At 43.9% G+C, this 16,696-nt stretch overlaps 1 protein-coding gene across 1 annotated transcript; it reads right to left on the reverse strand.

Annotated features, from left to right (window-relative positions):
* Positions 1-13,911: 13,911 nt before the first annotated feature.
* On the reverse strand, positions 13,912-14,541 carry LOC311222746 (nucleoside diphosphate kinase homolog 5-like; the record flags this gene model as incomplete). Its single annotated transcript, XM_084307365.1, has 1 exon — positions 13,912-14,541. One exon carries the CDS (start codon positions 14,539-14,541, stop codon positions 13,912-13,914), a length of 630 nt encoding a protein of 209 aa, XP_084163491.1.
* Between the last annotated feature and the right edge of the window lie 2,155 nt (positions 14,542-16,696).

Here is a 16,696-nt window from a genome sequence, read left to right on the forward strand (position 1 = left end):
CCCAGAGGCCTCTGAATTTTTTTTTTTTTTTTTTCTTTTTTTTTTTTATTATTGCAAAACAAAACTTATTAAAAGTCAGTACTCAACACACAATGTATAATGAAACTTTCAGTAAAGGTGGTTAAAATATATGCAAGTACAGAAACAGGATAAAACAAAAATAGTCAATAATAACATTTTAACCGTATACAGTGTATATCCAGCGAAGTTACAATTATATAAATGTTAGTATATAATATACCCCTAATACCTATTTTCTAAAATCCTACACACATATGCTCCAGCTCAAACCCCCCCCTCCCGGACCCCCTCTTGGATAGTACCTCCATTATCCCTCACTCCTAACCAGACACTACCGTTATCAATGATAACATAAGGCGAATACTGCACGTACTAGATACAGACAAAGAGGACATCACACCTAAGGCGATACTATCCCTGGATGCTATGAAAGCATTTGACAGGTTGGAATGGTCGTTTCTATGGGCAGTATTGGAAAGGATGGGGTTAGGAAAAGGTTTCATTGATATGATTAAAGTACTATACAAGGACCCATCGGCCAGGATTACAACAGGCACATTCATCTCCGATATCTTTCCGGTATCACGCTCAGCCAGACAAGGTTGCCCTCTTAGTCCCGGACTATTCGATCTATCATTAGAACCTTTAGCACAATTTATAAGACAATCCCAACACATAGAACCAATAGTAATCAAGGGCACACATCATAAAATTAGTTTATATGCGGACGACGTAATATTGTTCATGCAAAACCCCAACAACACATTGCCGCTTATACTCGATAGAGAACTTTGGTGATTTATCGGGATTTAAAATAAATTGGCCTAAGTCGGCTTTTCTTCCTCTTAACACCAGTGCAAAAAAAGAGACAACCCTCCCAGGTGCGATACCCATGGTCAAACATTTCAGATGCTTGGGTGTGGAAATATTTCCCACCATAAGACAAACGGTGAAGCACAATTACACAAAAATACAGAACAAAATCAAAGACGACCTGGACAGGTGGGCAAAACTTAAAAACTCAGTACAGGCAAGGGTATCAATAGTTAAGATGGATGTATTACCAAGAATCAATTTCTTCAGCTCAATGCTTCCGTTACCTCCTCCAGAGGGCTACTGGAAAAGATTACAAACCTCCACATACAAATTTATTTGGAATAACAAACCACCTCGCATAAAAAGATCCACCGCACAGAGAAATAAAGCAGACGGTGGCATGGCAGTCCCAGATTTTTTACAATATTTTAATGCCTTCACATTAAGACCATTGAAGAAGATATGGTTTGACCCCGAGGCTTTGGTATCTTGGAGAAAATTAGAAGAAAACATAGTAGCCCCACAGAGATTGAAAGACATAGCATACACTAAACTTTCAATCAAGCATTGTGAGCGAGAATTTGGCCCAATAATTACCCATGCAATCAGGACATGGCGGGAAACACAAAGGAAATTTCCTAACCCTCAAGTATGGCATAATCACACTCCCATATTCAATAACAATGCTCTCTTAATGGGAAAACGACCTATAAGATTCCCTATATGGGAAGAGAGAGGCATACACTCATTAGGGGATATTTTTAATAACAAGGGCCTCTGTAGTTATGTCGAAATATGCATAAAGTTTAACCTCACCGAGTCCACATGGCTTTTTTACATACAGTTACGACTTTGTATGAGATCTCACGGTGTTCCATTACACATACCAATTGAACACCACAGATACCACAAATTTTTCTATGAAAGAGATACATTGGGAGGTTTTGTATCAGATTTTTATTATCAATTACTAACGTCCTCGTATGAAACCCTTCAACTAGACAATGTCTGGAGGAGGGATATACCAGACCTGGAAAATGACTTTGATTGGCAAAGAGCCTGGGCAAATGTCCGACTTACATCAAGGAACCCGGATCATCAACAAATCAATCTGAACTATATTCACAGGACATACTTGACTCCTATAAGGCTGTGCAAAATGGGGCTTATACAAGACTCCAAATGCTCCCAATGTACAAATGGGGACGAAGGAACATTTATGCACATGTATTGGGACTGCCCACCAGTTAAGGCATTCTGGAAAGATGTGTCCCAACAATTATCAATACTCGTATTTTGGAATATACCTGTACACCCCGCGGTATTGCTATTGAATGATGTTTTTGAGTTTGCAGTGAATCCACAACTAAAAATATTGGTTTTATCGGGTATCACAGTAGCTAAAAAACTGATCGCATCACGTTGGTTTCAACCGGAAAAAATGTGCCGGAAAGTGTGGTTTCTTACATATCTCGATGTGATATATCAAGAAATATCTACAGCAAGAATTCTGGGGCTCAATGATCATGACATCCAAAATGTCAATGTGGTTAGAAGTGGTGGAGAGAATAAAGGCCTCTGAATTCTTAATCTGGGTTTGATTCTCCCCCTCCCTCCCATCAAGGGACTGTGGTTGAAGATTAATCTCAATGTCATTATCAGGTTTCCTTCACAATAACAAAGCACTGTGCATCCCATTGTCAAATAAACAAGGATAACAACAGTAAAACAACAAAAGAACGTCCTCATTAGTATTCACTCTATTTGCTTTGAGTATCCTTCTGTTCTCAGCTCCATCCTGGTCTTTTCGCAGATGCAAACAACATTCTTTAATGTTTAGTCGGTGTATAAAGTGAAAATAAGCATGTGTTCTGAGTTTGACATTTAAAAAAATGTCAATCACTAAGTTGTTTTGCTATAAACTACCAAATCTATTAAATGGACCCTATTAGGTTAGACCACCCGCGTCTGCAATAGTCACACATCTCTCATTTACTGACGTGGGTGTGAAAACAAAATTTTTTTACTCCTCTTTTCTCTCTTCCCACTTGTGTCTCAAATTGAGTCAAGTCAAGTCAAGTCAAGAGTTTTAATTGTCACGGCATACAGGTATACAATGAAATGCGGCTGGTCTTGCCCGCGACGATGTGCAATACAGTGATACAACATATAATAGAATCCAATAAAAATACAGTGGTACAACATATGAGTAGGTGAGAGACAGCACTCTCGTTCCGGCTCACGCTGCTTAGAGGCAGGAGCTAGACAACAGGTGCGTATGCTCACAGGGAATGTTCCTCTGAAGAGCGCAGCGGTGAGTTTTTGAAAACAATGAAAACAGGTGGGGAGAGCAGACACTATTAATTAGTGATAAATAGGGCGCAGAGATGAGTCTGCGCTCATCACGGATGCTTCCTGCTCTTTCGGCGAGAGTGTGAGGTACTGTAACTAAGGCTTTAATTGTGAAGACGAAGAGGTGAGAGCCCGGGTGACTAACGCTTTGATTGGAGACAAAGAGCTGAGAGTGGAGTGGCGAGAAAGAGAAAGAGAGGAGAAGAAAAGGAGGGGGTGACGAGAAAAGATTTCAGACATAAATATAATTGTAGAGAGAAGGGTAGAAACAGAGGGAGGAGATATACTTCAGAGAAAATTATAGCAGGAGAGAGGAGGAGAGAATGCATAGGGAGGTCGGATGTGGGGGAATAAAACATTCATTGTCTGCCAAGACTTGAAACGTTTGAGCATACAGGTCAGCCGTCAAGCTGGAAACACTCAGTTCTTTTAGTTTCTGTAATAACGAGGTTGAACCGGTTTGAACCGCAGTGTTTCTGTAGGCGAGAGGTCACAAAGTAAAGCCAATGGTGAGCTGCGCTGTTCAGGAAAATGTTTGGAAAATAAATTATTTAGATTTGATTAACACTATCAGTGCCACTTGTTAACATGGTAAAGCATGGTTGAATGCCACCACGAATGTTCCCCCTAAGGTGCGCCCGTGCGCGCGCGCGCACATGGCCAAATGCTCCCGCGCACATCTGAAATCGGTCGCGCACAGAAACGTTTGTGTAAAAAAAAAAAAAGACGTTTGTTTGGATGCACGTAATTCCCATGTTCTGGGTTGGTTAGCTCTTGGATACGATCCAACCTATTGCGTGGCACCACAGAGAGACGTTTTAGTATCGGCGTCTGTGATTTGCCTAAACGTTTGGCCCTTCCTGAATCTGCAGCAGCCGACGCGGAAGTGGAAGCGTTAGGGAAAATATACACGCGGACGGGCGAGACAAATAATAATGACGACTAGTAGTCAGCCTCCTAAAAAAAACAAAGCTAACACGACTCACAAACGTTTCAGGTGACTTTTCTGAAGGGTTAGGGTTAGAAAGGGATTCCACTAAGTCAATGTTGCGATGCGCATTTGCCTGATACATGTTGTTGCTGCATGCCGGGAGGAAGGCGATGCTGAATGTTTTCAATTCATTAAATAAAACGGATACTTTTTGCAAGGGTTTACTGACTGTCATACAAATAATCAACCAACTACATACTGTAACTTTTCAGTGCACGTTCTTATTTACATTGTGACAACAGCCTTGTGAGTTCCCGCAGTGACCCGCACACAGACATGATGGAATTCAAGTTCAAGTTTGTATCGATCACATATAGGCAGGCTACACATGGTGTATAGGCTACATCATTGGCAGTGAGATTCATTGTTCTTGTATATGCTCTCGTATTATTGTTTATATAGGCTACCCAATACTGACATCAAAATAGATTGTATGACTCTAGAAATCATATGCAGCAGGTAGAAAATTGACGGAAAATCCGTCGCGATTTGGAATAAAATTGAGGAGTACTTTAATCCCTGGGTATTAATCAAACAAAACGGAAAAAGGCAGTCATATTCCAGCACAGTCTTTATTAGTGTTTGCGCTGCCCAGGCAGCAATGGTTAATAGATATCATATCCGACATCACCGTACGTGTACACATCTGTCAGCCTGTCTCATAACACGCTTCCCTCAGTTTAGTCCATTCTTCCACATTTCATCGGGGTGCCCATTACCGTATATGGTTAATCGGGGCGGTTTTGGTATGCAAATACGTGAAAGTGTGCACGAGCCTCGGCGCAGGGCCAAGGTGATATTCATCATGACAGGTGTGCGTAGAACCTGCGTACGCACGTGTGGTAAATCCCGTTTTTTTTGTGCGTGCACTGATTCTAAATTCTGTGCTTACGTGTGGAAATAGAACATTTTCTACGCCACGTTGATGAATGAGGGCCCTGGTCTCTTTTGAAAGATAACATTCTGACGTTTCTTACATAATAAAGAAAAATCACTTTTAGTGCTAATGAGTAACATAGGGCTGAACTTGAGTTGAACTTGAACTTGTGTACTCACGTTTTTGTGTAGTAGTTGCAATATTCCAAAATTATATATATATATTTTTTTGTATACGCTGGAAAACACAGCAAATCCATAGCCTGAAGTTTTATGTAGTACAGGTCCATATTTTATAAAAATCCGTTCAGAAATGAGTCTTCTAGGAGACATCCAGGTAAACCGTGTGCCAGGAAAAAAGCTCTCCATCTCTCCATTTCCTGATCCAAGTAAATTCATTCGGAATTTGTATCACTTGATCCTGTCTTCGTTTGTCAATTTTCACCTACAGTAGATCCCTGATTCGCACACCCCAACGTAGGATATCACTGGAAAGCTATAGTCATTGTTGACTACAAATTACAATGCTGACCAATCATTTTCGCAATCGGCGGATGATTGACTTCTGGAGCCTCGGGAGTCCGGGGTGATAATCTAACGTAGAAAGACGCTTGCCTGACATAGGCATGTAACTTGAGAACCGATGAACGGATTTTGTCAAGTGAGATGGCATTAGAACGGCAACAAATAGTGCTTTAATTCGGTAATTTATATGTTCGGCGAGAAATGCAGCCCGAGCCTTCAGACGCTCGCAAAATGCTGTGAAACTGAAACTGAAAAACCCGGACATTTTCATGAATTTCTAAACCCCCCCCGGACGCCCCGGACAGGGCGTGAAAAGAGGACATGTCCGGGCAAAAGAGGACGTTTGGTCACCCTATTAAACACCTTATCTGTTATGGTTTGTAACCGACCCCAATCGCACAACACAAGACAGGTATGAGAGTAAGCCAAAACAGGGCATTTATTCATTACATAACAAAAGGCGGCACTGTCCCTTTAAGGGAGAACACAAAAACACTGGAGTCAAAGAATATAGGGAAAATGCGGCACTGTGCCTTTAAGAGGTGAGCAGGCTAAGGGGCTATGGCTAAGGGACAGGGCCAGGGCAAAAAGTCAAGGACCAGGACCAGGGGGCACTGGAGAGGGGGACAGGGACAGAGGCCCAGAGAGGCGGGCTGGAGACAGGGACAGAGAACAGGGTTAAGGCCTTGGACAGGCGAGGGCCAGAGCTGCTTACAGGGATGGCAGGGTTCCGACGGCGGAGGCCTGGCACGGAGATCCTCCTCGGAAGCTGCAGACAGGCAGCGCAGACCGGGGTCCCAGAGTACCGGGGCGAAGAGACGCATCCTCCCGTGGAATAGGAAGCGATGCGCGCCGGCTTGACGTCTGGAGTGGGAGCGCGCCGGCTTGACGTCTGGTCTGGAGTGGGAGCGCGCCGGCTTGACGTCTGGAGTGGGAACACCACTCCAGGCCTGGCACGGAGATCCCCCCTCGGATGCTGCAGACTGGCAGCGCAGAACACCGGGGTCCCAGGGGACCGGGGCGAAGAGACGCATCCTCCCGTGGAATAGGAAGCGATGCGCGCCGGCTTGACGTCTGGAGTGGGAACACTGGAAAACCTCCCGTAGAGGATTAGAGAGCGCAGACGGTGTCCCACTCCAGGCAAACGGCGACAGGTGGTGATGGCTGGCACGTCGTCTCACGCCGGAGACGCGGCAGGTGATGGTAACGTCCAGGACTCCATGAACACTGAACACAGATAAAGATACAGAGTCCAGAACACCGAACCAGCATACAGAACGACCCGACCAGGACTGGAGGGGAGATCCAGGTATTTAAAGCCCTCTGGGGCGCTAATCATAACTTATGACAGCTGTGAAAGGTAGTCCAAGGGTGGGGGCTGGTGAAGAGCAGAGGAGAGTAAAACATCGCAAGGGTGGGGGCTGTTGAGGAGAGTAGACAGGGAAAGTCCAAAGGTGGGGGCTGGTGAGGTGAGGAGACAGGGAATTAAAGGTCCAGGGAACAGGCGAAACCTCACAGTACCCCCCCCTCCACGGGAGCCACCGGGCGACCCAAAAAATCAGACAGCGGGGCAGGGGACATGACAAAGCAACAAACAAAAAAAATTGGGCCATGCTAGCAGGGGAAGCTACACCTAAAGTGGGGCTAGCAGAGGGACAGGGTAGCTGCCAGGGCACTGCTAGCTACAGGGCCTATGCTAGCTGTACTGCTACATTAACATAGAGGCTGCGCTAGCTGCCGGAGCTAGGCTAGCAGACAGGGCTGGACCAGCATGAGAGAACAAGCTAGCTGGAAGGACAGTCCTAGCTGTGGGGAAACTGACCTTGCTAGCTGAAGGGGCAGTCCTAGCAGTGGGGAGACTGACCTTGCTAGCTGAAGGGGCAGTCCTAGCAGTGGGGAGAACAGGGTAGCTAACAGGGGAGCTAACGAGGCTAACAGGGAAGCTAACAGGGGAGTCAACAGGAGAACAAACAGGGGAAACTAAACAGGGAAGCTAACAGGGGAACTAAAAAGGGCAAACTCACACACACTGTCTGTGCTGGCTGGGGTCATCGACGGGTCGGGTCGTACTGTTATGGTTTGTAACCGACCCCAATCGCACAACACAAGACAGGTATGAGAGTAAGCCAAAACAGGGCATTTATTCATTACATAACAAAAGGCGGCACTGTCCCTTTAAGGGAGAACACAAAAACACTGGAGTCAAAGAATATAGGGAAAATGCGGCACTGTGCCTTTAAGAGGCGAGCAGGCTAAGGGGCTAAGGCTAAGGGACAGGGCCAGGGCAAAAAGTCAAGGACCAGGACCAGGGGGCACTGGAGAGGGGGACAGGGACAGAGGCCCGGAGAGGCGGGCTGGAGACAGGGACAGAGAACAGGGTTAAGGCCTTGGACGGGGCGAGGGCCAGAGCTGCTTACAGGGATGGCAGGGTTCCGACGGCGGAGGCCTGGCACGGAGATCCTCCTCGGAAGCTGCAGACGGGCAGCGCAGAACACCGGGGTCACAGAGTACCGGGGCAAAGAGACGCATCCTCCCGTGGAATAGGAAGCGATGCGCGCCGGCTTGACGTCTGGAGTGGGAACACTGGAAAACCTCCCGTAGAGGATTAGAGAGCGCAGACGGTGTCCCACTCCAGGCAAACGGCGACAGGTGGTGATGGCTGGCACGTCGTCTCACGCCGGAGACGCGGCAGGTGATGGTAACGTCCAGGACTCCATGAATACTGAACACAGATAAAGATACAGAGTCCAGAACACCGAACCAGCATACAGAACGACCCGACCAGGACTGGAGGGGAGGTCCAGGTATTTAAAGCCCTCTGGGGCGCTAATCATAACTTATGACAGCTGTGAAAGGTAGTCCAAGGGTGGGGGCTGGTGAAGAGCAGAGGAGAGTAAAACATCGCAAGGGTGGGGGCTGTTGAGGAGAGTAGACAGGGAAAGTCCAAAGGTGGGGGCTGGTGAGGTGAGGAGACAGGGAATTAAAGGTCCAGATAATAAACCTCACATTATCTTAACTGGTATATTATAGCTAATATATTACATTGCCATGATGAGGTGCCCAACATTCTAACAAGCAGCAGCCAGCAGGCATAGAGCTGGATGGTGAGGATACTATTGTTGCAGCTGAAAACAGCTTTGTCTCTCTACTAGGGCCTTGTGCTCGGAGGCAGGTTGGCAGCCATGCAAACCACAATGGGCAAAAGTCAGTGTGGGTGACGGGACAACTGCCACTCTACACCATGGTTTACTGGCAAATAGAGCAGGGTCATTACATTCATTCATTCAATCTATCATGAATGCATTCTTCCTTTAATCTTTTGTACATATACATTTATTTTAACAAGGTAAAGCATTATGAATGATAACCCAGCCCATTACACAAGCATTCATTTAACATTTCAATTTAGTTGACACTTCTATCCAAAGCAACTTACAAATTGTGTACAACAAGTCATCAGGAGTGGTACACCTCTGGCGACTAAGGGTAAGTGGTATTGTTCATCTAGCAGTGCCGAACATGAGTGCTTCACTCTGAGTGCATAGTAGTATAGACACATACGTAGAAGGTAGCAATCGAGACCGCAGTCAAATACTAGTATATTGCTTCACAGTATATTTCCATATACTGTAAACAGCAACGTTACTCACGCCTAGCTGCTGCAGGATGTAGCCCTCTGTGGCCATGTTGATACACAATTTTGAAAGCTCCAAAGCGTTGACAATCCACTGATGAGGACAAACAAGGTGCTGACGCCCAGGCAATGCCTACAACATAACTACCCTCTTCCAGTTCTGGTGAATTGATTTCTAGCTGAGAGGCGCTTGGAAAACATCAAACGTGTTGCTCTCCTCTGCAAATTCAGTGTAGCGACTCTTGAATAAAAGATTTGCTGCCGGTTTCTGTCTCTCAAAAGTGCTCAGCAATTATGGCATAATCCTGCTCGCTACGGCAGGGTTGTAAATACGGGTGGCGTACGAGTGCCGCACAATGATGGAGTAGTTGTGATTAAGGAGAGGGGCGAATGTGACTTTTTTGGACATTTTATGTAACTGTGCTACATTTTTATCTGCTAAAAGCCTATGCATCAGGAGAGAGAGAGGAGGATAATGAGAGAGAGAGAGAGAGAGAGAGAGAGAGAGAGAGAGAGAGAGAGAGAGAGAGAGAGAGAGAGAGAGAGAGAGAGAGAGAGAGAGAGAGAGAGAACAAGAGAGGGAACACAATAAAATGACACTGGAGAGAGGAAAGCAAAAGATCAACGCAGAAAAAGGGAGACTAATTTGTAAAAATCTATATAAAAAAAAAAGGTTTAAAAGAAATAAATAAAATAAACACACAAGAAAACCTAGATCCACCATCCCGTCCCTGCTTGCTACTTTATTACAGCGAGTGGAACCGATTAATCAACATAATGCATTTAGCCAATTATGCTAGATTTGATCTGGCTGCAGGGTAATTCAATAGAGATCCTTGGTGATTTACGAGGGCTGGGTTATTGTTGTGGCAGATCAGAGGTACAATGCTCCTTTGGGAGACTGGGCTAAAGAGGCCTCGGGAAATATCCCTCCTGACATCTATTAACAGAGCATAACGATGCCGCTGTGTGGAAACCTTGTAACTCCATTTCAGACCTTACAGCCTGGTGTGACAACAACAACCTGGCGCTCAACATAAAGAAAACAAGAGATCATAGTGGATTTCAGAAGATCAAGGCCTGACCACTCCCCTCTGCTCATCAACAACGAGGTAGTGGAGAGGGTCACTGAGTTCAAGTTCCTGGGTCTCAGTGTGAGTGAGACCCTGTCCTGGAGCACCAACACCGCCTCAGTGATCAGGAAAGCTCAGCAACGCCTATACTACCTAAGGAAGCTAAAGCAGACTGGCCTGCCACGAAATCTCCTTGTCAACTTTTACCATTGTGCGGTTGAGAGTGTGCTGACCTACGGTGTGTCTGTGTGGTTCTCCAGCTGCACAAAGGCAGAGCAAGAGGCTCTACAGAGGGTGGTGAAGGCGGCAGGCAGGATCGTCGGGACTCCTCTACCAAACCATCACCTCCGTCTTCACCTCCCACTGCCTCCACTGCTCCAAGTGTATTATCAAGGACCAGTCTCACCCAGCACATCACCTCTTTCAGCTCCTTCCCTCAGGGAGGAGATACCGGTCCATACATGCAAAGAGTTCAAGACTTATGAACAGCTTTTTCCCCCAAGCAGTCAGACTGTTAAACCCTCATTGACTGTCCGCTCACGTGCACCATGCACTTACCTGGACTTGATAAACCACTATGTTACCGCTCATCATGCACTTTATTATTTAAAATATTCTGTTATGTACAGTGTTGTGTTTCATGTATGTATATATTGTACTACGGTCTGTGGGAGCTCCCCTGAAATTTCGTTGTATACTGCAATGACAATTAAAAGTCTATTCTATTCTAATGATCTGAACTGAGTGCACACGGTCCTTTACCTGCTGCGTAATCTTCTTGACTAGCCTATTGCAGCACAGTCCAGTGCAGAGCTGTCTCTACACCGGTACGTCACAGCATGCTAAACACCTCTGCCCAAGAGATCAAAGATTTTTACCAAATCCGGACATCGATACAAATTAGTTAGAAAATGCGGCTATAACTTTGAATTGGTCGTATGCAGAGTATCACTAATAATAATCAAAAATCAAGCTTGTCTGAACATTTACGAGTTAGGCAGTGATGGAGTTTTCAGAAAAGTAAGGACTAGTGCTATGTCTTTTCTGTATAAGGAAACCATAACTTTACGGCTGAGTTAATCGTCGTTTCCATGGACACAGTGAATGAACAAGGCTACACAGACGCCGTGAACGTCATCCAACTCTTTGTGTAGAATTATATTGAGGCCTACTGTGAAATCACTCACAGAAAAGCCACGTGCCTGTCCAATGTATTTTGGGAACACACATTTGATTTACATGAAAAAAATCTTGGAATTATTATTAACTCTGATCTGAACTTTAACTTCCACAGTCTATAAGAAAACCAGCCTTTTACCATCTTAAACATATAGCAAGAATTAGAGGCTATACTGTATGTCCAAACAAGACCTAGAAAAATGAATTCATGCCTTCATCTCTTAGCGGGTTAGACTATTGTAACAGTCTTTTCTCAGGCCTCCCCAAAAAAGAAATCAAAGAACTGCAGCTAATTTAGAATGCTGCTGCTAGGGTTTTAACAAGGACTAGGAAAGCTGATCACATTACACCAGTCCTCAAATCTCTGCATTGGCTACCAGTGTGTCATAGAATAGACTTTAAAATACTGTTGCTACTTAACGGGTCAGGTCCTGGATACATCTCTGAGTTGCTTCTACAATATGAACTAGAGTTGTTCCGATACCGATACCAGTATCGGAAATGTATCGGAACTGCCTAAAATGCTGGTATCTGTATCGGCGAGTACCCTCTAATTATGCGCTCCGATACCATATGACGTAATTTATCAACACGTGCGGTATCCTCCTGCTGAGAGTCAGCATTATAAAACAAACGTGTTTTTAATCGACCGTGAATTAAAGTGTCAATGCTGTTTGTCCTTTTAACAGCAGATACTTTCTTAAATGCCATTGCCCCGACAGGGAGTGACTGGGAGCTTGGTGGTGTTATTTAGCATTAGCTGAAGAGCTAGTTTTATCTTAACGTTACCTTGGCTAAAGTTGGGACTATTCATAATCCAGCAATAATGGCTGCAGACCTGCAAGCAAAGTACAGCAAGTTGGCAAAGAAGTATTCCAAGGTAAATCACTTTTTCACCAGTAACGTTATATTCTTTCCATCTACCGGTAGCTCACGCTAACCTAGCTCACGTTAACGTGGCTAACCTAAGTGTCGTCACTGATCGACAATTAATGACATGTTGTGGACAGCCATACCGGTGACAATGTTTAGCTTTTAGTGCCAAAGGATAAGAGTCTGAGGCGGAGTCTCAAAAGAGAATGTTGAATATTTATTGTCCATTACAAATCACAACATAAACATTACTGGCTCTGGCTAGTAGCTAACTGAAAACGGAGCAGCCTGGATGCTGGATAGGAAGTGCAACAATGTATAACGTCCGTGGGGAACCAATGTACCAACAACCATTCCGTGGGTGAGCATAGTTGTCAATTAATGATAATACTAATCTATACAATCATCTGTTGTTGAATAAATACCATTACCTTCTAGTTATTACTTAAAAACAGTATATATAAAACAGTATCTGTAGCTGTAAAAAAAGTATTTTATTTTTATAATTTATATAATATAATATATATTTTTTTAATGTATGCACTGGTATCGGATCAGTATCGGTATCGGCCGATACCCAAAGCTTAGGTATCGGATCGGGAAGGAAAAAATGGTATCGGAACATCTCTAATATGAACCCTCTAGAGATCTTTGATCATCAGGGACTGGTCTGCTAACTGTTTTTAGGACCAAAACAAAACATGGCGAAGCCACATTCTGCTACTATGCCACACATAGCTGGAATAAACTGCCAGAAGAGCCCCAACTGCCTATTTTTAAGAATGGGCTAAAAACCACTGCACTCTTTTTTGCACTTATCTTTTCTTCTTTTCTTTTGTTTATTTTAATGCGTGGAAATCTATTTGTGAGAATGTACCGCTTTTTTACTGTACCCTTCTGTATTCCTTTTATATATTTTTTTATTCCAGAGAATCATTCTTTTTTATATTGTGCCTTCTTTTTATTTTATTTTTTTTGCTCTTTGGATTGCCTCTGTGTATGAAATGTGCTTTATAAATACATTTGACTTGACTTGACCCACATGTGACTACATTATTTGACATTTTCACAGGTGAATATTTTCTTTTGCATTATTATTATTACATGTGTGTGAATCATTGACAAGCATGTGAAATCATGTCTGTACAAAACAGGTGCGGCCAGACTGATCCATTGTGTTGGTCCTCTACATTTGTTTTACTCATTTTCAATGATGATTGTCTTGTTGGATGGGGTTGAGGACGCATTTGTCTCCTCTGAGGCTATTCTTATGAGTGATTACTTTTTGTCTGATTTTGTATGAATTGGTGAGTGTGTAACACAGTAGTCCCTGATCCTAACCCTAACCTTAACTGAACCATAACCTTGACCTACTGGAACCCTAATCATAATATTAATTTAGCCACAACGTCACAGATGAGCTAGAAATTGGTGCACAACTTTTTGTAGCATATGCTACCATACAAACCAGTTCAATGAGCATGTTACTCCACTAGATGAGTGTCCGTTCTGATGCACAATAAGATCCCTTATATAAGTTGTACCTTTCCTGCTGACGTGTTGTACAGAACTTATAAGTCGCTTTGGATAAAAGCGTCAGCTAAATGAGTTGGATTGTTTTTGGTCAGCCAGTCAGCAAGCCAAGTACAAGGGTTGAGTGGCTTCTGCTTGCAGAGCTCGGTGAGTCCACAGAGCAGAGTTGGGTTGACATAGTTTCCCAGGTATGCTTTGACAGCCTCTCCCGTTGGAATCGGAATTGGAAGCGGCTCAATCACGGAATTTGGGAACATGTATCGGATCTCTCTGTCGGCGGCAGTGAAGGACTTGCTGCCATGCAGTGCATTCCGCAGGTCAGTGGTGCCATACTTTACTCTCAGGCATTTAGGGTGAGTCTCCTTGGCCTTTTCGCTGTTGACGGGTCCTATGAGGGCGTTCCAGTGGGCAATGGCGTTCTCCCGGGCCAGGGTCAGGGCCACGACGGGGCCTGACATCATGAAGGCGATGAGGCTGGGGTAGAAGGCTTTCCCATTCAGCTCTGCGTAGAAGTCGCCGCACTGTTCTGGGCTTAGCTGCAGTTCATGCCTCTGCAGGATAGTGAAGCCGGCTTGTAGCATGATGGCCTCAATCTCGTCCGCGTGGTTGATGGCATCTGGTTTGATCAACGCCAGTGTCTTCTCCACATAAATGCGGGGATATGACATCGTAATCTTAAGTCGTTTGGTAAATTTTCTAGTGAATTATGCCTCACGATCGATCAGCAAACTTTGGTCCCCACAGTAGTGTGTTCACGCCAGCTTTAACATGATTCACAAATGTTAGCTAGCGGTAGGGAACAATTATGCGATCCATGGGCATAGCGGTCTAATGAATAATAATTTAATTCAAGATTACGTTATATTCCAAACAAACTAACGTTAATCTTAGGTTTACAAAATTAGCACCATCAGACAACCACCATGAACAACATTGTAAATCAAAGTTATACTCTTTCCTGCGTATATATATATACATCACAAATGTTCTAGAATGTTCCACCATGACATCATACAACATTCTAGGACATCAGAACATGTGATGTCACAATAGATGTCATAATAGAACACTCTCTAGAACAGTGGTTCCCAACCTTTTTCCCCCCAGGGACCCCCAAACATCTCTGATGAAATTCGCGGACCCCCTCCTAATAAGATACAATAAAATATTTTTTTTTTCCATTTTAATAACAAACTGCTTATACACAGGCATATGCATCACAATTAGACCCACTATGCTTCTTTGACTTGTGCCTTCAATCAACAAATCTCATCTTGCACCATATGCATTTCAAAATGTTTGGCCAATATTCAAATGCTGTATTCATCCTCTCAAATCAGGCCCTAATGGTGAACGGTTTGCATTTATGGAACAAATCAATGCAACAAATTAAACTAAATATGAGACAGGAAATTCCAATCAGTAGCAGAGAGAATCTGTCCTAGCTGGGTTTAATACCTTTTTTGTGTCATTTTAATAACAAACTGCTTATACACAGGCATATGCATCACAATTAGACCCACTATGCTTCTTTAACTTGTGCCTTCAATCAACAAATCTCATCTTGCACCATATGCATTTCAAAATGTTTGGCCAATATTCAAATCCTGTATTCATCCTCTCAAATCAGTCCCTAATGGTGAACGGTTTGCATTTATGGAACAAATCAATGCAACAAATTAAACTAAATATGAGACAGGAAATTCCAATCAGTAGCAGAGAGAATCTGTCCTAGCTGGGTTTAATACCTTTTTTTTGTCATTTTAATAACAAACTGCTTATACACAGGCAGCATCATAATTAGACCCACTATGCTTCTTTGACTTGTGCCTTCAATCAACAAATCTAATCTTGCACCATATGTATTTCAAAATTTTGGCCAATATTCAAATCCTGTATTCATCCTCTCAAATCAGGCCCTAATGGTGAACGGTTTGCATTTATGTTGAATGAAGTAAGAATCCACTGCAGTAAAAATATCCTTATCCTTATCAAATAAGGTTGACTGACATGAGAATGTCCTGCTTCAGACCCTCATTTTCGATATATTGCACATAAACGATTAGCACAGCCTCGTCTGCGACAGTTGTAGTTTCATCAAGTTGTATGGCAAATGGACCCTTTCTAAGCTTTTCTGACAGCTGCTGCTCGCAATCACTTGACATCTTATCAATTCGGTCTTTCACTACATTGTTCGAGAGTGGTACTGATTTTAGTTTATCCGCCACCTGTGGGCCGCACAGTTTCTAAACCATTTTGATGCAGGCTGGTTTGATGAGCTGCTCGCCAATATTGTGCGGTTTCTTTGCTTTTGCAATTAAAAGCGAACACTCAAAGGAGGCTTCGGTAGCCTTCTGTAAATCACTGCCACCCCTGCTCCACGCTACTCTAACATCAACAGGCTTGTTCGCCTTGAGAGACTGTTCTTTCCTCCGAAAAAAGTCTGGATCCTTCCCAACGGTTTCTGGGTGCTTAGACGCCTGATGTCTCTTCAGCTTGCTGGGCTTCAGGCTCGAGTTTGCCAACTTTTCTCCACAAATCACACACTCAGGTCGTTTGTCTGGTCCCTCAGTGAAGCCCATGGTGATGTAGTTTTCGTGATTGCTGTAGGTCCTAACTTTTTTTGCAGATGAGCTGCCGTCATCTCCTTTTCGTTTGTCACACATTTTCGCCTCTGGCAGCTGACTGCAGACGAGCCGAGAAAGTTAACTAGCGTGCTAGGCTAGCTACAGAAAGTGATACAGTCAACTGATTCGCGTTTTAGCGGCTACCCGGTAGCCTACTGTTAACGTTCCAAAATCATGTCTAGATGTTTATTTATTT

Source organism: Notolepis coatsorum (assembly GCF_963971535.1).
Source record: "Notolepis coatsorum genome assembly, chromosome: 1".
Classification (NCBI taxonomy): domain Eukaryota; kingdom Metazoa; phylum Chordata; class Actinopteri; order Aulopiformes; family Paralepididae; genus Notolepis; species Notolepis coatsorum.